Source organism: Mesoplodon densirostris, chromosome 10 (assembly GCF_025265405.1).
Source record: "Mesoplodon densirostris isolate mMesDen1 chromosome 10, mMesDen1 primary haplotype, whole genome shotgun sequence".
Taxonomy (NCBI): domain Eukaryota; kingdom Metazoa; phylum Chordata; class Mammalia; order Artiodactyla; family Ziphiidae; genus Mesoplodon; species Mesoplodon densirostris.
The window spans coordinates 57906073-57928195 of NC_082670.1; the positions used below are offsets into that span (position 1 = coordinate 57906073).

Here is a 22123-nt window from a genome sequence, read left to right on the forward strand (position 1 = left end):
TAGTAGTTTTCTGATGGCATCTTTAGGATTCTCTACGTATAGTATCATGTCATCTGCAAAGAGTGACAGTTTTACTTCTTCTTTTCCACATTGTATTCCTTTTATTTCTTTTTCTTCTCTGATTGCCATGGCTAGGAATTCCAAAACTATGTTGAATAATAGTGGCGAGAGTGGACATCTTGTCTTGTTCCTAATCTTAGAGGAAATGCTTTCAGTTTTTCACCATTGAGAATGATGCTTGTTGTGGGTTTGTCGTATATGACCTTTATTATGTTGAGGTAGGTTCCCTGTATGCCCACTTTCTGGAGAGTTTTTATCATAAATGGGTGTTGAATTTTGTCAAAAGCTTTTTCTGCATCTAATGAGATGATCATATGGTTTTTATTCTTCCATTTGTTAATATGGTGTATCACATTGATTGATTTGCGTATATTGAAGAATCCGGGATAAATCCCACTTGATCATGGTATGATCCTTTTTTTTTTTTTTTTTTTTTTTTTTTTGCTGTACGCGGGCCTCTCACTGTTGTGGCCTCTCCCATTGCGGAGCACAGGCTCTGGACGCATAGGCTCAGCGGCCGTGGCTCATGGGCCTAGCCACTCCACGGCATGTGGGATCTTCCCGGACCAGGGCACGAACCTGTGTCCCCTGCATTGGCAGGCGGACTCTCAACCACTGCGCCACCAGGGAAGCCCGGTATGATCCTTTTAATGTGTTGTGTTGTTGGATTCTGTCTGCTAATATTTTGTTGGGGATTTTTGCATCTATATTCATCAGTGCTATTGGTCTGTAATTTTCTTTTTTTGTAATATCTTTGTCTGGTTTTTGTATCAGGGTGGTGGTGGCCTCGTGGAATGAGTTTGGGAGTGTTCCTTCCTCTGCAATTTTTTGGAAGAGTTTGAGAAGGATGGGGTGTTAGCTCTTCTCTAAATGTTTGATAGAATTGACCTGTGAAGCCACCTGGTCCTGGACTTTTGTTTGTTTGAAGATTTTTAATCACAATTTCAATTTCATTACTTGTGATTGGTCTGTTCATATTTTCTATTTCTTCCTGGTTCAGTCTTGGAAGGTTATATCTTTCTAAGAATTTGTCCATTTCTTCCAGCTTCTCTATTTTATTGGCATAGAGTTGCTTGTAGCAGTCTCTTATGATGCTTTGTATTTCTACGGTGTCCATTGCAACTTCTCCTTTTTCATTTCTAATTTTATTGATTTGAGTCCTCTCCCCCTTTTTCTTGATGAGTCTGGCTAAAGGTTTATCAGTCTCATTTATCTTCTCAAAGAACCAGCTTTTAGTTTTATTGATCTTTGCTATTGTTTTCTTTGTTTCTATTTATTTCTGCTCTGATCTTTATGATTTCTTTCCTTCAACTGACTTTGGGTTTTGTTTGTTCTTCTTTCTCTAGTTCCTTTAGGTGTAAGGTTAGATTGTTTATTTGAGATTTTTCATGTTTCTTAAGGTAGGATTGTATTGCTAGAAACATCCCATAGGTTTTGGATCGTTGTGTTTTCGTTGTCATTTGTCTCTAGGTATTTTTTGATTTCCTCTTTGGTTTCTTCAGTGATCTCTTGGTTATTTAGTAACATACTGTTTAGCCTCCATGTGTTCGTGTTTTTCACATTTTTTCCCCTGTAATTTATTTCTAATCTCATAGCATTGTGGTTGGAAAAGATGCTTGATATGATTTCAATTTTCTTAAATTTACCGAGGCTTGATGCGTGACCCAAGATGTGATCTATCCTGGAGAATGTCCCATGTGCACTTGAGAAGAAAGTGTAATCTGATGTTTTCGGATGGAATGTCCTATAAGTATCAATTAAATATATCTGGTCTACTGTGTCATTTAAAGCTTGTGTTTCCTTATTAATTTTCTGTCTGGATGATCTGTCCATTGGTGTAAGTGAGGTGTTAAAGTCCCCCACAATTATTGTGTTACTGTCGATTTCCTCTTTTATAGCTGTTAGCATTTGCCTTATGTATTGAGGTGCTCCTATGTTGGGTGCATATATATTTATAATTGTTATATCTTCTTCTTGGATTGATCCCTTGATCATTATGTAGTGTCCTTCCTTGTCTCTTGTAACATTCTTTATTTTAAAGTCTATTTTATCTGATATGAGTACTGCTACTGGAGCTTTCTTTTGCTTTCCAGTTGCATGGAATATCTTTTTCTAACCCCTCACTTTCAGTCTGTATGTGTCCTTAGGTCTGAAGTGGGTCTCTTATAGACAACATATATATGGGTCTTGTTTTTGTATCCATTCAGCGAGCCTTTGTCTTTTGATTGGAGCATTTAATCCATTCACATTTAAGGTAATTATCAATATGTATGTTCCTATTACCATTTTCTTAATTGTTTTGGGTTTGTTTTCATAGGTCCTTTTCTTCTCTTGTGTTTCCCACTTAGAGAAGTTCCTTTAGCATTTGTTGTAGAGCTGGTTTGGTGGTGCTGAATTCTCTTAGCTTTTGCTTGTCTGTAAAGCTTTTGATTTCTCCATCGAATCTGAATGAGATCCTTGCTGGGTAGAGTAATCTTGGTTGTAGATTCTTCCCTTTCATCACTTTAAATATATCGTGTCACTCCCTTCTGGCTTGTAGAGTTTCTGCTGAGAAATCAGCTGTTAACCTTATGGGAGTTTCCTTGAATGTTATTTGTCATTTTCACTTGCTGCCTTTAATAATCTTTCTTTGTCTTTACCTTTTATCAGTTTTGTTGCTATGTGTCTTGGTGTGTTTCTCCCTGGGTTTATCCTGCCTCTGACTCTCTGCGCTTCCTGGACTTGGGTGGCTATTTCCTTTCCCATGTTAGGGAAGTTTTTGACTATAATCTCTTCAGACATTTTCTCAGATCCTTTCTCTCTCTCTTCTCCTTCTGGGATCCCTATAATGTGAATGTTAGTGCATTTAATGTTGTCCCAGAGGTCTCTTAGGCTGTCTTCATTTCTTTTGTGTCTTTTTTCTTTAGTCTGTTCTGCAGCAGTGAATTCCACCATTCTGTCTTCCAGGTCACTTATCCATTCTTCTGCCTCAGTTATTCTGCTGTTGATTCCTTCTGGTGTATTTTTCATTTCATTTATTGTATTGTTCATCTCTGTTTGTTTGTTCTTTAATTCTAGGTTTTTGTTAAACATTTCTGACATCTTGATCTTTGTCTCCATTCTTTTTCCAAGGTCCTGGGTCATCTTCACTATTATTATTCTGAATTCTTTTTCTGGAATGTTGCCTATCTCCACTTCATTTAATTGTTTTTCTGAGGTTTTATCTTGTTCCTTCATCTGGTACATAGTCCTCTGCCTTTTCATTTTGTCTATCTTTCTGTGAATGTGGTTTTCGTTCTGCAGGCTGCAGGATTGTAGTTCTTGCTTCTGCTGTCTGCCCTCTGGTGGATTGCGCCTGCCAGTTTTTGAATTAAATAAAATAAGTGTACCACTGTGAACAGGGTAGAAAAATCTAGATATAGGTAAGTTACTGATTGGTTTCCTATTTATAATTAAGAGTGAGCATGGTTTCTCCAGAGCTAATGAGAGTAGAGCTTGATGATGGTCTGATTCCTTTCAGGAGGACAGATCTCTCTCCCTTCATGTCTGGACCTTCCTTGGCTTCTCTATGCTTTCCAGAGCCTGCTTTTTGTTTGTTTGTTTTTGTTTTTTTTAATTGAAGTATAGTGGATTTACAGTGTTTCAGGTGTATAGCAGAGTGATTCAGTTACACATAGAATATATATATATAAGTATTATTTTTCAGATTCTTTTCTATTATAGGTTATTACAAGCTATTGAATATAGTTCCCTGTGCTATACAGTAGGTCCTTGTTGTTTATCTATTTTATATATAGTAGTGTGTGTCTGTTAATCACAAATTCCTAGTTTATCCCTCCCCTACCCCTTTCCCCTTTGATAACCATAAGTTTGTTTTCCTACTTTGTGAGTCTATTTCTGTTTTGTATACAAGTTCATTTGCATCATTTTTTGGATTCCACATATAAGTGATATCATATGGTATTTGTCTTTCTCTGTCTGGCTTACTTCACTTAGTATGATAATCTCTAGGTCCATCTATGTTGCTGCAAATGGCATTATTTCACTCTTTTATAGTTGAGTAATATTCCATCTTCTTTATCCATGCAACCTGTTGATGGACACTTAGGTTGCTTCCATGTCTTGGCTATTGTAAATAGTGCTGCTATGAACATAGGGGTGCATGTATCTTTTTGAATTAGAGTTTTCTCTGGATATATGCCCAGGAGTGGGGTTGCTGGGTCATATGGTAGCTCTAGTTTTAGTTTTTTGAGGAACGTCATTACTGTTCTCCATAGTGGCTGTACAAATTTACATTCCCACCGACAGTGTAGGAGGATTCCCTTTTCTCCACACCCCCTCCATCATTTATTATTTGTAGACTTTCTGATGATTCCAGAGCCTGTTCATCCGAGCCGTGCGGGGGTACAACGGTGAGAACTGGAGGACATGCATCACGGACATGGAGCTGGCCCTTCCTGACTTCTTCAAGGCCTTTTATGAGTGTCTCGCTGCCTGCGAGGGCTCCCGGGAGATCAAGGACTTCAAGGATTTCTATCTTTCCATAGCAGGTTAGTGGTGGGTTGTGTCCTTGACATAAATGGCATAGCTGCCCCTGTGGGTTCTACATGCCTTCTAGGTACTTGAGTGGCCTCTGAGGAACTTTTGAGCTTAAATAAGAGAGGGTAACTGGGGTGGCTGACACATGTATGGATCAGCCTCTGATTTGGCTGGAGCTTCTGGAGAAACAGTGAGTATGGTGTCTAGATACAGGCCAGCAGAGAAGGTCTGTCTAATCAGCCCTACTTGATTATAGATTCCCACAGGCTTTTGGGAAAATAAAAATGGGCCCCAAAGCAACTCATGCCTCACGTTAGGGAGATAACTTTGATTATGGCAATTTTTCAGCACACATCAAGGTAAAATGAAGAGTATAATGAACCTCTAATTAGTCATCACTAAGATAACTTTTGGGAAAAAAATTTTCTGACTATAAAATAATTCATGCTTATTATAGGAAGTTTAGAAAACACAGGAAAGAATGAAGAAAATTGAGGACTTCCCTGGCAGTCCAGTGGTTAAGACTCTGTGCTTCCACTGCAGGGGTTGTGGGTTTGATCCCTGGTTGGGGAACTAAGATTCCCACATGCCTCACGGTGCAGCCAAAAAAAAAAAGAAAGAAAGAAAAACAATTGAAAACACATAAATAGCCCTAGGGTTTCTCCTTAACCAGTAGTGGGCAGCAATACTCCAGAGAATGGGAAATGGCCAAGAGATGTCCCTAAGTGGTTTGGGAACACGGATCCTCAAACTGCACCTTGCGGGAAGGGGACCCAGGTCAGATAGGTCTGAGATTGGCCTGAGCACTGTCTGCCTCTTGGAGTCTCTGTGCCCTGTGATGGTTAATGGCTCCCAGAAACCCTGGGGTAGGCAGCTCTTTTACAGTTATTGAATCCAGGATGGTTTTTGTTTTTGTTTTTTATTTATTAATTTATTTTTGGCTGTGTTGGGTCTTCGTTTCTGTGCAAGGGCTTTCTCCAGTTGCAGTGAGCAGGGGCCACTTTTCATCACGGCGCACGGGCCTCTCGCTATCGCGGCCTCTCTTGTTGCAGAGCACAGGCTCCAGACGGCAGGCTCAGTAGTTGTGGCTCACGGGCCTAGTTGCTCTGCAGCATGTGGGATCTTCCCAGACCAGGGCTCAAACCCGTGTCCCCTGCATTGGCAAGCAGATTCTCAACTACTGCGCCACCAGGGAGGCCCTGTTTTTGTTTTTTAATCACTGTTTTGCTCATGGATCTCTTTTTCCACAGAGTACCTTTATTTTTCTTAACAAAACCTTTTTATTGTGGAAAATTTCAAACATATACAAAAAATAGAAGAGTGTAAAGAAACCCCATGTCACCATGACACAGCTTCACTATTGTCAACTCAGGGTCAACTGGGTGTCATCTAATTCCCACCCACTTACCTCTCATATTATTATTATTATTTTTTTAAATATTTATTTATTTATTTGGCTTGGCCAGGTCTTAGTTATGGCATGTGGGATCTTCGCTGCAGCATGCGGGATTTAGTTCCCTGACCAGGGATCGAATCCGGGGCACCTGCATCAGGAGCTCAGAGTCTTAACCACTGGACCACCAGGGAAGTCCCTCATGTTGTTTTGAAGCAAATCCCAGATATTGTTATCACTTCATTTGTAATGTTTCAGTAGGTACCTCTAAAAGATAAGAACTCTTTTTTTTTCAACCACTGAACCATTACACCTAAAAGAATTTTAACAACAGTTCCTTGATCTCATCATCAAATATCCAGTGTCCCAGTCATCTCAGAAATGTCATAAATGTGTGTTCCTTAAATTTACAATTTGTTGGGTTTTTTGTGTGTTTTCTTTCTTTCTTTCTTTCTTTCTTTTCTTTTTGGCCCCACTGCGCGACTTGTGGGATCTTAGTTACCGACCAGGGATTGAACCCGGGCCCCCAGCAGTGAAAGTATGGAGTCCTAACCACTGGACTGCCAGGGAATTCCCAATTTATTGGTTTGAATCATGTTCAAAATAAGTTCTACACATTGCATTTGGTTATCTTCTTAAATTTTTGTTTTGAACAAAACTTTACTATTTTAACCGTGTGTAAGTGTACAGTTCCATGGCAGTAAGTATATTCACATTGTTGTGCAGCCATCACCACCATCCATCTCCAGAACTTTTTCATCTTCCCAAACTGAAACCCTGTACCCATTAAACACTAACTCCCCATCCTCCTCCTTCCCAGTGCCTAGCAACCACCATTCTTCTTTCTGTGTCTATGAATTTGATTACTCTGGGTACCTCATATAAACAGAATCATACAGTATTAGTCCTCTTATGACTGGTATTTCACTTAGCATCATGTCCTCAAGGTTCATCCATATTTTAGCAAATTGGTTATCTTCTATTTTTTTAATTTTTAAAAAATTATTTATTATTTATTTATGGCTGTGTTGGGTCTTTGTTGCTTCGCGTGGGCTTTCTCTAGTTGCAGTGAGCAGGGGCTACTCTTCGTTGCGGTGTGCGGGCTTCTCATTGCAGTGGCTCCTCTTGCTGAGGAGCATGGGCTTTAGGCATGCGGCCTTCAGTAGTTGTGGCGCACAGGCTCAGTTGCTCCGTGGCATGTGGGATCTTCCTGGACCAGGGCTCAAACCCATTTCCCCTGCATTGGCAGGCGGATTCTTAACCACTGTGCCACCAGGAAAGCCCCTGGTTATCTTTTAAATCTCTTAATCTATAAATCCTCCCACCATTTCTTTTTTTTCTCCTTGTTATTGCAGAAACTGTGTTGTTTGTCCTATAGAGATTCCCACAGTCTGGATTTTGCTGGTTGTAGCCCGTAGTCCTCTGTCCTCTGTATTTTTTTTTTTTTTTAAGCCCAACTTTTTTTTTTTTTAAACTCCTCCACACGGCTTGGGGAATCTTAGTTCCCTGACCAGGGATTGAACCCACGCCCTCGGCAGTGGAAGTGAGGAGTCCTAACCACTGAACCACTGGGGAATTCCCTCTTTCACTTTTTATTTGTATACTTTTTTCTTACAGTGAAAAATCTTAACGTCTCTATAACGTAGAATATTTATTTATTTGCTTTTCTTACAATGAACATAATACGGTCTCAAATGTATCACACCAATATAAATATTAACAATAAAACTTCTGAGTGACATTTGCGACGTCTTTGAAGTTCTTTTAGTCCTTAGATCTGTGCCGTCCAGCATGGTAGCCACCAGTTGATGGTGGCTACTGAACACTTGAATGGTGACTGGTCCAATCTGAGATGTGCTCTGAGTATAATGTAGATACTGGATTTTGCAGAATTAGTACAAAAAAAAGGATAATGAATATCTCATTAATAATTTTTTATGTTGATTACATGTTGAAATGATAATATTTGGGACATTTCTGGGTTAAAATATGTTATTAATATTAATGTCATTTGTTTCTTTTTAGTTTTTTTTTTAATGTTGCACTAGAAAATTAACAATTACATATGTGGCTCACATTGTATTTCTATTAGACTGTGCTGCCTTACACTGTATCCCACTAAAAATATTCAGTTACTGTGATCTGTTCTTTTCTCTGTGTGGTACCAATTGGGTATACATCTGGGTTTATTTTAGTGTGTTTTCAATCTGGAGGCTTGCTTGATTTTTCCTTTTTATTGTTTAGTTTTTTTTTTAATATATAGAATATTCATATGTTTGAGTGAAAACTATTTAAAAAAGTCACACTCAGAGAAGTCTTGCTTCCATCCACATCTCTCCTATTTATCTCACTCACCCCCAAAGGTAACCTTTCTTTATTCGTTTCTTTGATATACCTTAGATAGATAGATATTTAGGGATTTTTTTTAGTTTTATTTTAAAATACAGTTGACCCTTGAAGACTGGAAAGCACCTCAACCAAATGCTTAAAAATTAATGTCACCAGGACTTCCCTGGTGGTCCAGTGGTTAAGAATCCACCTTCCAATGTAGGGGATGTGGGTCCGACCCCTGGTCAGGGAAATAAGATCCCACATGCCGCAGGGCAACTAAGCCTGTGGGGGCACTGACCCTCAGTGCTGTTGAAGATCCGAGTATGACTTAATAGTCTGTCCACCATGTCCTTTGTTCCTCTGAATCCATAATTCCTCCAAATTTGTGGTTCTACATCCAGGGATTCAACCAACCAAGAATCGTATGGTACAGTAGTATTTACTATTGAAAAAAATCTGCATGTAAGTGGACCTATGCAGTTCAAACCCGTGTTGTTCAAGGGACAACTGTAATTTCAAAACTGTAGAGAAGTTCCAAAAGTAATACAAAGAACTCTCACATACTCCTTACCCAGATTCACCAATTTTTGACCTTGTGCACATTTACTGTCATTCTCTCTGTATATGTGTGTATATAGTTATTTTTATTTCAGGACATTTTGAGAGCAGGTTGCGGACATCACGACGCTTTACCCCATAATTCTTCAGTGTATTTCCTAAGAACAATATTCTCTACATATCCACAGGATAGTTATTAAATTCAGGCAACTTAACATTGATACAATACTTTTTTTTGGCCGTATGGCATGTGGGATTTTAGTTCCCCGACCAGGGATCGAACCCGGACACCCTGCAGTGGAAGCTCGGAGTCCTAACCACTGGACTGCCAGGGAAGTCCCAACATCAATACAATACTTTTATCCAATCTACAGTCCATATTCCAATTTTGTCAATTGTCACAATAATGTCCTTTCTAGCAATTTTTTCCCCTGGTTCAAGATCTTGTCCAGGATCACATTTCCTATTTATTTGTCATATTTCTTTTTTGTTTTGGCAGCGTCAGGTCTTAGTTGTAGCACACGGGATCTTCGTTGAGGAATGCGGGATCTTTTGTTGTGGAGTAGGCTCTTTATTGCGGCACGCAGGCTTCTCTCTAGTTGTGGCATGTGGGTTTTCTCTCCCTAGTTGTGGCACCTGGGCTCTAGAGCGTGTAGTTGCAGCACACGGGCTCTCTCACTGAGGTGTGTGAGCTCAGTAGTTGTGGCGCACGGGCTTAGTTGCCCCGCGGCATGTGGGATCTTACTTCCCCAACCAGGGATCAAACCTGCGTCCCCTGCATTGGAAGGCAGATTTTTTACCATTGGACCACCAGGGAAGTGGTGACATTAAGTTTTAAACATTTGGTTGAGGTGCTTTCCAGTTTCTCCACAATATAATTACTGTTTTTCCTTTTTAAATTAATAATTTGTGGACAGGTGCTTCCAGACTAGGACAACTTGCTGTCCATCAAACTCTGCCCCCCTCCCCACCCTACCCCCACTGATTTAGCACACTGTTGAGAATTCTTGCCTGAATCATTTTTTTCTATAAAGGTTGTGTGAATATAAAACTACTTTCCCTAGGGATTTCCCTGGTGGTCCAGTGGTTAAGACTTCGCGCTTCCACTGCACTGGGCAGAGGTTTGATCCCTGGTTGGGGAACTAAGATCCCACATGCTGTGCAATGCAGCCAAAAAAAAAAAAAAAAAGAAAAAGAAAAAGAAAAAAAACCCCCGACTTTCCCTTTATTTTTGTGTCTGCTTCTTTCATACAGAATAGGTACCATACCTATAGTTAAACACTATTCTATTTTATGCTTTTTCCACTTAATGATACATCCTAACTAGTGCATAGAGATTGTGTCATTCTTTTTATTACTGCCGAGTGCTCCACTGAGGGTTGGGGGAGTGATGTACTACAGTTTATTCAACTATCTGATAGATATTTGGGCTGTTCTAATCTTTTGCTATTACATCTAATACTGCAATGGGGAATTTTAGTGGGTTGTTGTTGTTTGCTAAGTATGGAAGTGTGTTTGCAAAGTCAACATCAGTGGGATTGATAGTTCAGAGTAAAGGTTTACATAAATTATATGGTATTTTAAGGTACCATTTTGCATTCCTACCAGCAATGTAGGAGAGTGCCTGTTCCTCCACAGTCTTGCTGGCAAAATGTGTATCATCATGCTGGAGTCTTTCGCTTCTGGCTGCATGAAAGGAGAAGAGGGAGGGGCCAAGGGTCACCTGGGAGGTTGTTAGGGACCAGCCCCAGAAGTAGTATTCATCAGTTGTTACTGTCCACATTTCATGGCTCACTTAGTCAAATGGCCCCAACCTAACTGCAAAGGAGGCTGGGAAATGTAGTCTTTGACATCTTTCTATGTGACTGTATTTAGGTATTTTTAAAAATTTATTTTATTTTATTTTATTTTATTTTATTTATTTATTTGGCTGCACCAGGTCTTAGTTTTGGCACTCGGGATCTTTAGTTGTGGCATGAGAACTCTTAGTTGCGGCATGCATATGGGATCTAGTTCCCTGACAAGGAATCGAACCTGTGTCCCCTGCAGTGGAAGCGCAGAGTCCTAACCACTGGACCGCCAGGGAGTTACCGAGAATACATGTATTTTAACCTTTGATAAATTTTGCCAAATTGTACTCCAAAACATTTGTTCCTATTTTGCTCCTACCAACAGAACATGAGAGCATGAATCTCACTATTCTCTTCCTATCACTGGACATCATCAAATTTTAAACATTTTGCCAATGTAATAGCTTACATTATTTTAGGTAGAATTGTATTTCTTAATTTCAAATGTGGTTAAGATCTTTTCACAATGTTTATTAGCCCTTTTTATAATTTCTATTAACATCCTTTTGGCTATTTTTATAGTGGACATTTGTCTTTTTCTTATTGATTTAGGAAACTTTGTGCATGAAAGATTTTAGCCCTTTATCATAAGTGTTGTGAATATTTTACTTTTATCATTTTATCATTTATCATTTTTACCTTTTACCTTGATCTTTGGGGCAGTGGGGCAGAAGCAGCATTAAGAAAATAATGGATTCACTGCCTGAAAATTTGTGTGTTCTTTCAGATCATTATGTGGAAGTTCTGGAATGCAAAATACAGTGTGAAGAGAACCTCACCCCAGTTATAGGAGGATATCCAGTCGAGAAATTTGTGGCTACCATGTATCATTATTTGCAGTTTGCTTATTATAAATGTAAGTAATCATTTTCTAGGAGATCTGAGCAAGGTACTAAGACTTAGCTTCCACATCTGTAGAGAGTACTAACCTCCTAAGATTGTTGTGAGGATTAAATGAGTTGGTAGACGTGGAATGCTTAGGAAATTCACACACTGGCACACGGCAAACTCTATATAACTGTTTTTTTGGTTGTTGTTGTTGTTGTTGTTTTGGCCGCTCTGCGTGGCATGCGGGATCTTAGTTCCCCGACCAGGGATCGAACCCATGCCCCCTTACAGTGGAAGCGTGGCGTCCTAACCAATGGACCGCCAGGCAAGTCCCTTTTTTCTTTTTTTTTTTTTTTAATATCATTATTTCCCTTCTTCCACATCATTGGCTTTACTTTTCAGACTCTTAGAATGTCATTGCAGTTGGTCCTGCCTTAGCCTGAAATTGGAGTGTATCAATCAGAACCTTCCAAGTGGACAAAGGGGACACATGGGAGAAAGAAAGGAACTTGGAGTTCAGACTTCAGAGCCTGAATTTCCTGGCTTTCCCCCCTCTCCCTGTAGCCAAGATTGCTGGGTGCCACTCGCGTGAGCAGCGTGTACCTTGGCAGTTCAGGGACAAGCACGGGAAGTTACTAGGGTCATTTGCAGCAGCAACAACTCTACCCTCCTGAGGAAATGTCTGGGTCCACTGGCAGGTGTCTGGCTAGCTCCCCCAAGGCTGCCCATCAAACTCAGGGGCGGCTGGTCTTGGGGACTCAAGGATGTCCTGGAGGAGTGCCAGGTGACCTTGTCTTCCACAGCCCCCCTTCCCCGCTGTGTCCATCCTGTTCTTTGTTGGGTTCCCTCTGCCTCAGCAGCCACCTAACCTGCCTACCTTTTAATCCCATCTCATCTCCTCTCCAGCACACACTGAAAGCCTTGCCTGCTGAAGGTTAAAAAAGGGAAAAAAAGAAACGAAAAATATTTTCCTTCTCTCCCTCTCTCTCTCTTTTTAGTTTTTAAATTAAAAATATTTAAATTTTTGCAGTTAATCAAGATGGCTTCTTTGTTCCTGAAAAGTCTCTGATACTGACATTTATACCATGTTTTTCTGAGGAAGGTAACTGGCCTCTCTCAGCAGTGAACCTGATCTTAGAGCAGCCTGAACCTCATCTAAGGATGCAATAAAATGTCCTGAAATGTTGGGACATTTCTGAGATCAAGAGGAGGTTGAGGTGTGTTTTTAACAGGTGTCCTTCCCAGGAGTCCCCTTTCATGGAGGGAAGGATGAGATTTTATTTGCCACTGTCACCCCAGCGTGAGCTGTCTGGTAAAGGATTATTTAGCACAGAGGTCAAGAGTCTAGTTCTATATAATGTGTGAACATGCTTTCCTATGAGACAGGACTGAGCTCACAGCATGGTGCCAGCCAATATTTACTGACCACATTCTAGTGTGGAGGGGACAGTTTTCCACTAGGCAGTGTCTTTGCTTATGAAGAGCCCTCTTTTCTAATATAAATAGCTGATTTAATGTAAGTGCTTTTTTTCAAAAAGGCTTATAAGAGAAGCTTATTGCAGTGAACCAAACATCTCAGAGATGTACAGAGAAACATCAAAAGCAAACAACCCATCTCCATCCCCCTCCCCGCTCTCCCCCAACCCCAGTGTTAACGGTTGGCTTATATTCAGCCACACGTGGAAGGACCCCGTTTTAATGAGAATTATAAAAAAATTATGTACATGTTTTATTTAACTTCTGGAAATTTAAAAACATATATTGGGGGCTTCCCTGGTGGCGCAGTGGTTAAGAATCTGCCTGCCAATGCAGGGGACATGGGTTCAAGCCCTGGTCCAGGAAGATCCCACATGCCACGGAGCAACTAAGCCTGGGCACCACAACTACTGAGCCTGCGCTCTAGAGCCCACGAGCCACGACTACAGAACCCGTGTGCCACAACTACTGAAGCCCACGTGCCTAGAGCCCGTGCTCTGCAACAAGAGAAGCCACTGCAGTGATAAGCCTGCGCACCTCAATGAAAAGTAGCCCCCAGTTGGCCGCTAGTAGAAAAAGCGTGTGTGCAGCAGCGAAGACCCAACACAGCCAAAAATAAATAAATAAAATAAATAAAGTTAAAAAAAAAAAGGTAATTAAAAAAAAAGAAAAACAGGGCTTCCCTGGTGGCGCAGTGGTTGAGAATCTGCCTGCCAATGCAGGGGACATGGGTTCGAGCCCTGGTCTGGGAAGATCCCACATGCCACAGAGCAACTAGGCCCATGAGCCACAACTACTGAGCCTGCGCATCTGGAGCCTGTGCCCTGCAACAAGAGAGGCCACGACAGTGAAAGGCCCGCGCACCGTGATGAAGAGTGGCTCCCGCTTGCTGTAACTAGAGAAAGCCCTTGCACAGAAACGAAGACCCAACACAGCCAAAAACAAACAAACAAACAAACAAACAAACAAATAAATAAGAAAATAAAAAGCAGTTTCCTTTAAAAAAAAAAAGAGTAGCCCCCGCTTGCCACAATTAGAGAAAGCCCGCGCAGCAACAAAGACCCAACACAGCCAAAATAAATAAATACATTTTAAAAAACCCAGCAACAACAACAACAACAACATATGTTGGAGAGGTTGGTATAATGAACACTAGGGTGCCCGTCACCCAGTTTCAACTTTTATCAACACATTGCTGATCTTGGATTCAGTTTATAGATGTTCTGTTGGAAGAAAATATAGCCCGTGTTTTTCTTTCATTTTCATGAGAAGCTGTGCTGACACTTCCCTAAACTACCCTGTGAATATGGACATTGAAACATGGATCTTCCAGCCACTAAGCAGGCTTGGCTCAGTAGGAACACGCGAGAACACTGGATTTTAGAGGTGTTCCGGACACTTCCAGGCCCTGGAAGCTCACTGGTCAATCCTCTGAAATCCTGACTAACTCTAAAAACCAACCATAATATCAGAAAGTGTGGCAAAGACATAATGGATAAAACACCAAAACTTTCAGCTTTTCTTGCTCCCCAATAAATCTTTGCTTTCTGGATTACAGGTAAACAGTGTGAGTAAAATTTACGTCTTGAAATTGGCCTCTTGAATCCTCTTGGCCCTGTTTTGAATTCTTTTTCAATCACCTACCCCAGGACGTTTCTTGAGGACAGGTGTCATTTCCAACCCCACAGGCCTTGTGACTAGGAAGTGCCCATCAGCAGTGGTTTTAAAGTTGTTGTTATGGGAAACGGCCACAAGGCGGCAGCATTTCTTCATGCCCAACTTGGATACTTCGGTAACCGGAAGCTTAGGAAAATCATGTTCCTGGGTTGTCGAGGAGGGCGTAATGTGCCAGAAGAAAGGCCCAAGGGCTTGTGTCTCATCCCTTCTTCCCCCTTACCCTTCACCCCACAGAGAAATCGCAGCCCCAGCAAAACCGCTGCACTGAGGGCGCTGTCGTCCCTGGGTAGGGTGATTCTAAGGAAGGAGGATGGAGGTGGGAACGCCACCACCAGGAGACGTGGAGACCAGGTGACTTTTCAGAGCTTCTCCAGACCAGAGGTCCACCCTTTCTTGGGTGCACTAGGCTTGGCTTAGCTTTGGAAGGGCCCACTTGGATCTGGAGACGGCAGTCTCATCCAGAGGGGACCCGGCACTACAGGTCCAAGGGGAGCTCATTTGATGGCATATGCTCCCCAGCTCCCTCAGCCCCACGAGAGTGCAGCCTTGGGACCCAAGCCTCCTTAGGCTTCAGGGATGTGACCCCAGCCCCGGTTACCAAGCCCTGAGGGAAATATGGCAGGTACTACATTTTTTTTAAATTGAATTTTTTCTTTTATATGGACTATAGTTGATTTACAATGTTTTAGGTGTACAGCAACTTGATTCAGTTATACAAACATATAGAGCTATTCTTTTTTGGATCTTTTTTCCATATAGGTTATTACAGAGTGTTGAGTAGAGTTCCCTGTGCTACACAGTAGGTCCTTATTGATTATCTATTTTATATATATGAAGGTGTATCTGTTAATCACAACTTTCTAATTCATCTCTACCCCCCCCAATTTCCCCTTTGGGAATCATAAGTTTGTTTTCTAAGTCTGTGAGTTTCTTTCTGTTTTATAAATTAGTTCATTTGTATCAATTTTTAGATTCCAACTGTAAGTGATATATGATATTTGTCTTTTTCAGTCTGACTTACTTCACTTAGTATGATCATCTCTAGGTCCATCCATGTTGCTGCCAACGACATCATTTCATTCTTTTTTTATGGCTGAGTAATATTCCATTGTATAAACGTACCACATCTTCCTTTTCCGTTTGTCTGTTGATGGACATTGTGGCGGCTTCCATGTCTTGGCTGTTGTAAATAGTGGTGCAGTGAACGTTGGGCTGCCTGGATCTTTTCTAATTCTGGTTTTCTCCAGATATACACCCAGGAGTGGGATGGCCGGATCATATGCTAGCTCTGTTTTTAGTTTTTTAAGAAACCTCCACAGTGTTCACTGTAGTGGCTGTTCCCAATTTATATTCCCACCAACAGCATAGGAGGGTTCCCTTTTCTCCACGCCATCTCCACATTTATTGTTTGTAGACGTTTTTTTTTTTTTTTTTTTTTTTTTTTTGCGGTATGCGGGCCTCTCACTGTTGTGGCCTCCCCCGTTGCGGAGCACAGGCTCCGGACGCGCAGGCTCCGGACGCGCAGGCTCAGCGGCCATGGCTCACGGGCCCAGCCGCTCCGCGGCATATGGGATCCTCCCAGACCGGGGCACGAACCCGTATCCCCTGCATCGGCAGGCGGACTCTCAACCACTTGCGCCACCAGGGAGGCCCTGTAGACGTTTTGATGATAGCCATTCTGAATGGTGCGAGGTGATACCTCGTTGTAGTTCTGATTTGCATTTCTCAAATAATAGTGATGTGGAGCATCTTTTTAAAAAATATTTATTTTATTTTTGGCTGTGTTGGATCTTAGTTGCAGCATGCAGGCTCTTTGTTGCGGTGTGTGGGCTTCTCCCTAGTTGTGGCAGTGTGGGCTGCAGAGTGTGTGGGCTCTGTAGTTGTGGCTCAGGGGCTTAGTTGCCCCGCGGCATGTGGGATCTTAGTTCTCCGACCGGATATTGAACCTGCGTCCCCTTAATTGGAAGGCAGATTCTTTTTTTTTTTTTTTAATAAATTTATTTATTTATTTTAAAATTTTGGCTGCGTTGGGTCTTCGCTGCTGCGCATGGGCTTTCTCTAGTTGCAGCGAGCAGGGGCTACTCTTCGTTGTGGTTCATGGGCTTCTCATTGCAGTGGCTTCTCTTGTTGCGGAGCACGGGCTCTAGGCGCGCGGGCTTCAGCAGTTGTGGCTCAGGGGCTCTAGAGTGCCGGCTCAGTAGTTGTGGCACATGGGCTTAGTTGCTCTGCAGCATGTGGGATCTTCCCGGACCAGGGCTCGAACTCGTGTCCCCTGCATTGGCAGGCAGATTCTTAACCACTGCGCCACCAGGGAATTCCTGGAAGGTGGATTCCTAACCACTGGACCAACAGGGAAGTCCCAGCGATGTGGAGCATCTTTTCCAGTGCTTTTTTTTTATTTTTAAAAACAGTGTGAGTGAAACTTACCTCTTGAAATTGGTTTCTTGAAAGTTGGCCTTGTTTAGAAGTCTTTTTCAATCACCCCAGGACATTTCTTGAGGACGGGTGTCATTTCCAACCCCACAGGCCTTGTGACTAGGAAGTGCCCGTAAGCAGTGGTTTTAAAGTTGTTGTTATGGGAAACGGCCACAAGGCGGCAGCATTTCTTCATGCCCAACTTGGATACTTGGGCAGCCAGAGCCTTAGGAAAGTCGTGTTCGTGGGTTGTCAAGGAGAGCGGAGTGTGCCAGAAGAAAGGCCCAAGGGCTTGTGTCTCGTTCCTTCTTCCCCCTTACCCTTCACCCCACGGAGAAATCGCAGCCCCAGCAAAACCGCTGCACTGAGGGCGCTGTCGTCCCTGGGTAGGGTGATTCTAAGGAAGGAGAATGGAGGTGGGAACCCCACCACCAGGAGACGTGGAGACCAGGTGACTTTTCAAAACTCTTCCAGCCCAGAGGGTGGACCCTTTTTTGGGTGAACTAGGCTTGGTTTAGCATTTGAAGGGCCTGCCTGGATCTGGAGATTATGGTTCCCATGCAGAGGGGACCAGGCACTGCAGGTCCAAGGAGGGCTCATTTGCTGGCATGTCCTCCCCAGCTCCCTCAGCTTCAGGGCAGTCCAGCCTTGGGACCCAAGCCTGCTTAGGTTCCAGGGATGTGACACCAGCCCAGGTCTCCAAGGCCTGAGGGGAATATAGTAGGCATTTCTGCATAGGTCTCTGCCTAAGGAGGAACTTCTTCTGTTTTCCAAACTGGCCTCCACGTTCCCATGGATACCCTATCTGTGACCTTTTCACCCTGGGAAGATTTCTTTTGTCTTTGCAGGTATTCCGAAGGAGGGTCTGTGGAGAAGGGGCTTATTGGTGATCTTTTTCTTTTTGAAGGTGTTATTCAGTGGAGGGTGGGTCGTGAGAGGTTGGCTGATTTCCTGTTCTTGTTTCCTTTGCCTTCAGTGAATGACTTGAAGAACGCAGCCCCCTGTGCGGTCAGCTACCTGCTCTTTGACCAGGACGATAAAGTCATGCAGCAGAACCTGGCGTATTATCAGTACCACAGGGACAAGTGGGGGCTCTTGGAGGAGCATTTCCAGCCCAGACCAGTACGTGCCAGTGCACCAGGCATCACGTTTCCTGTTCTCTTCTTCATCCCACTTTCAGGAAGCAGCTTTGCATCTTAAGAGACAGGTTATTTCAGAAATGAAGGGAAACTCAGTTTTTTTGGTAGCTTTTTTATCTTTTAACATTTTACTTCTTTGTTCTCATTTCTAAATCAGTCTCTACAAATTTTAAACATTACAGAAATGATTCACTTAGGAATTGAGACTGCTTCTTAATCCCATATTTTCTCTTTCTCATCCTGCCCTATAGCTATGCATTTACTGTATATGCAGCATGTAACTTAATTTTTACAAAAATGGGATCTTACATTCTGTTTTGCAACTTGCTTTGTCTTTCTAACAATTTCATCATGAACACTTCCCATGTCCCACCCATACCACCTCCTTTTTTTTTTTTTAACAGCTCCATGGCAGGCTTATTTATGGATGAATCATCATTTAATTCCCTTGATGGATGCACTCAGCTTTGCATGTGTTCAGGGAAACCTATGGATTATATATCACTTTCAGAAGATCTTTTCTAATTTGCCCTTAACTCGTATTTTCATTGAGATTTGTGCATGCTGTCCTGGTTTGCCATACATACATCTTCCTTCAGCTTCACTGTCCAGCCAACACACACACACACACACACACACACACACACATTTTCTCTTTCATTCACTCAGGATTGGCTACTCTTTTTTTCAAATTGAGATATAATTCATATACTGTCAAATTCATGCTTTCAAAGTGCACAATTCAGTGGTCTTAGTATAGTCACAGAGCTGTGCGACCGTTACCACTATTTAATTTTAAACATTTTCATCACCCCCCAAAGAAAGCTCATACCCTTCCCCCGCCTGCCATCAGCCCAGTTCTCCCCTTAAAAGGTTGGTCATATAAACTGTTCTCTGTTTGTGTCTGAACAGGAAGCAGTTCAGTTCTTTAACGTGACGACACTCCAGAAAGAGCTGCATGACTTTGCTAAGGAAAACATAATGGATGATGATGAGGTGAGTTTTCCTGTTTAGCACACGTCTGGCTAAGAGAAAATATTACTCACAGCTTTGGTAAAAATCACTGGAAGGCCGAGTCGTCCCTGAAATGAGAAACAGAAGGGGCCTTGGGAAACAGAGTTTCTGTGGGCGTTTTTACGTGTCAGAGTACTGGCCTGGACAAGAAGGGTTTTCTAGGAAACCCAGGCTGAAGCACCACGTTTCCTGACAGAGTACAGAGCCATCCTCCAGGAACCCATCACAGGAGCTGTCTGAGCATCTTTTTTTTTTCTTTTCCTGCACCATGTGGCATCAAGCATCATTTTTTAACATTATAAAAACACACTGAATTTTAGCACTCTGAAGACACCGGGAAGCCCACATCCCAATTTTTCTGTCAGTTTGTTTTGTTCTGTTTTTGTAAATTAGGCATTTTATGCTTCTCTGGGATTGCTTGAAATTCCTGATTAAGTCTTACTTAGCTGACTTCTTTATTGATGGCGGAGACTCTGCTGGTTATGGAGCTGTCATTCTGTGGTGGGGCAGCCTAGTCACAGAAAAGCCATCATTAGGGGTAGCGTTTAGAGAGATGCGTTTGGAACAAACCGTCAAACTCTTTCTAGGACAGCTGGGGACTTGCCAGCCATCGGAGCTGGGAGAGAGCTGCGGGTTTGTTCTCATCTGACCCCTCACTTTACAGCTGAGGAGCTTGGGGGACAGGAAGGTTCCGGGAGCTGCTAGGCCAGACCCGGGAGCCCTGAGCCTCCATGTCTGCTCTTTCCACTGCCCCAGTTTTCGGTGAAGCACCTGTAAATAAGACATCATCATGGAATTTGTTTTCTGTGCATGAATTTGCATGAGATGGATCGACCACTAGCATGCCTTTAGCTCCCCTGAGCCTCAGTACTTCGTCTGTAAAATGGGGCTAAAAACATTGACCTCACAGGGTTGGAAGAATGAAATACCACTTTGCACATTGAAGTGCTTTACAAACTAGGAAGTGACCCATGTGCCATATGTCTTGGCTTGGATTCTCTTGAAGCAGAGCCTGTGATATGACTACAAGGATGCTGAAAAGGAAGGAATGCTGACCAGACACAAACAAGGTTGACCGCTATGGTTTGTAAAGTGGAGAAAAATATATTTATTTACTTATTTATTTACTTATTTATTGGCTGCACAGCACGGCATGCAGGATCTTAGTTCCCTGACCAGGGATCAAACCCATGTCCCAGGCAGTGGAAGCATGGAGTCTTAACCACTGGACCGCCAGGGAATTCCTGAGAAAAAAGTATTTAGGAAAAACGGGACAGTAGAGTTCCTGATTATGTAGAGGCAAGCTACTATTGATATTTTGGTATTTATGTCTCCAGTTTTTTCTATATATTTCCCATATATATTCACTATAAACTTGACTGTAATTATATATCATGGCTTTTCCACATAACACTGTAGTATGAGCAATTTCCCTGGTTATGTTTTTCTAGAACAGTTTGGGATATTATTTACATATTGTACAATTCTCCTTTCTAAAGTATACAATTCAGTGGGTTTTTTTTTAGTATATTCATAAAGTTGTGCATTCAAATTTGAGAACATTTTCATCACCCAATGAAAACCCAGGGACTTCCCTGGCAGTCTGGTGGTTAGAACTCCGTGCTCTCACTGCCGAGGGCCAGGGTTCTGTCCCTGGTCGGGGAACTAAGATCCCGCGAGCTGCACAGTGCAGCCAAAAAAACAAAACAAATGAAAGCCCAAGCCTGTTAGTAGTCAATTTCCATTCCTTCCCCTCTGCCCACCCTGACCCTTTCCCCCAGCCCCTGGCAACCACTGATCTACTTTCTGTCTCTGGATTTGCCTGTTCTGGATGTTTCATGTGAATGGAATCATGGTTTTTGGTCTTTGTGACTAGTTTCTTTCACTGAGCGTAATGTTTTCCAGGTTTAGCCATGTTGTAACATGCATCACGTTACACGTAAAAATTCCTTTTCATTGTTGAATAATATTCTACTGTATGGATATACCACCTATTGTTTTTCCTTGGTTGATGGACATTTGGGTTGTTTCCACTTTTTGGCTACTTTGAATAATGATACTATGGACATTTGGGTACAAATTTTTGTTTGGGCAAAAGTTTTCAATTCTCTTATACCTAGGAGTATATATTTAGGAGTAGAATTTCTGGGTCCTATTACTCTATGTTTAACTTGTTAAAGAACTGCCAGACTGTTTTCCAAAGTGGCTGAATCATTTTACAGTCCCACCAGCAATGTATGAGAGTTCTAATCTGTTACATCTTCCTCAACAGTTATAGTGTCTGTCTTTCTTTTTGTGTGTGTGTGTATGTGTGTGTGTCTGTCTTTTTTATTATAGCCATCCTAGTGGGTGTGAAGTGGTACCTAATTATGGTTTTGACTTGCATTTCCCTATTGACTAATGGTGTTGAGCATCTTTTCATATGACTATTAGCCATTTGTATATCTTCTTTGGAGAAATGTTGATTCTATTCAAGTCCTTTGCCCATTTTTAAATTGGGTTGCTTGTCTTTTCATTGTTGAGTTGTAAGAGTTCTTTATATATTATGGTTATAAGTCCCCCGTCAGATATATGAATTGTAAAATTTTTCTCCCAATCTGTGCATTATCTTTTCACTTTGTTAATGGTGTCTTGAAGCTCAAAAGTTTTAAATTTTGGTGAAATCCAACTTATCTATTTTTTCTTTTGTTGCTTGTGTTTTTGGTGTCATATCAAAGAAAATATTGTCTAATCCAAGATCACTAAAATTTACTGTTTTTTTCTAAGGTTTTTATAGTGTTATACACTTACATTTAGGCCTACAATCTTTTTTTTTGTTAATTTAACATATGATGTGAGGTAGTGGTCCAATTTCATTCTTTTGT

At 41.8% G+C, this 22123-nt stretch overlaps 1 protein-coding gene across 1 annotated transcript in view; it reads left to right on the forward strand.

The window, feature by feature from the left end:
* CRTAP (cartilage associated protein) overlaps positions 1–22123 on the forward strand; it is a 37303-nt gene that overhangs the window by 9709 nt on the left and 5471 nt on the right. The window contains exons 3-6 of the mRNA XM_060109236.1: positions 4418–4589; positions 11438–11566; positions 18083–18228; positions 19158–19241. Coding sequence (XP_059965219.1) covers positions 4418–4589; positions 11438–11566; positions 18083–18228; positions 19158–19241 — 531 coding nt within the window. The remainder of the gene's footprint in view (positions 1–4417; positions 4590–11437; positions 11567–18082; positions 18229–19157; positions 19242–22123) is intronic.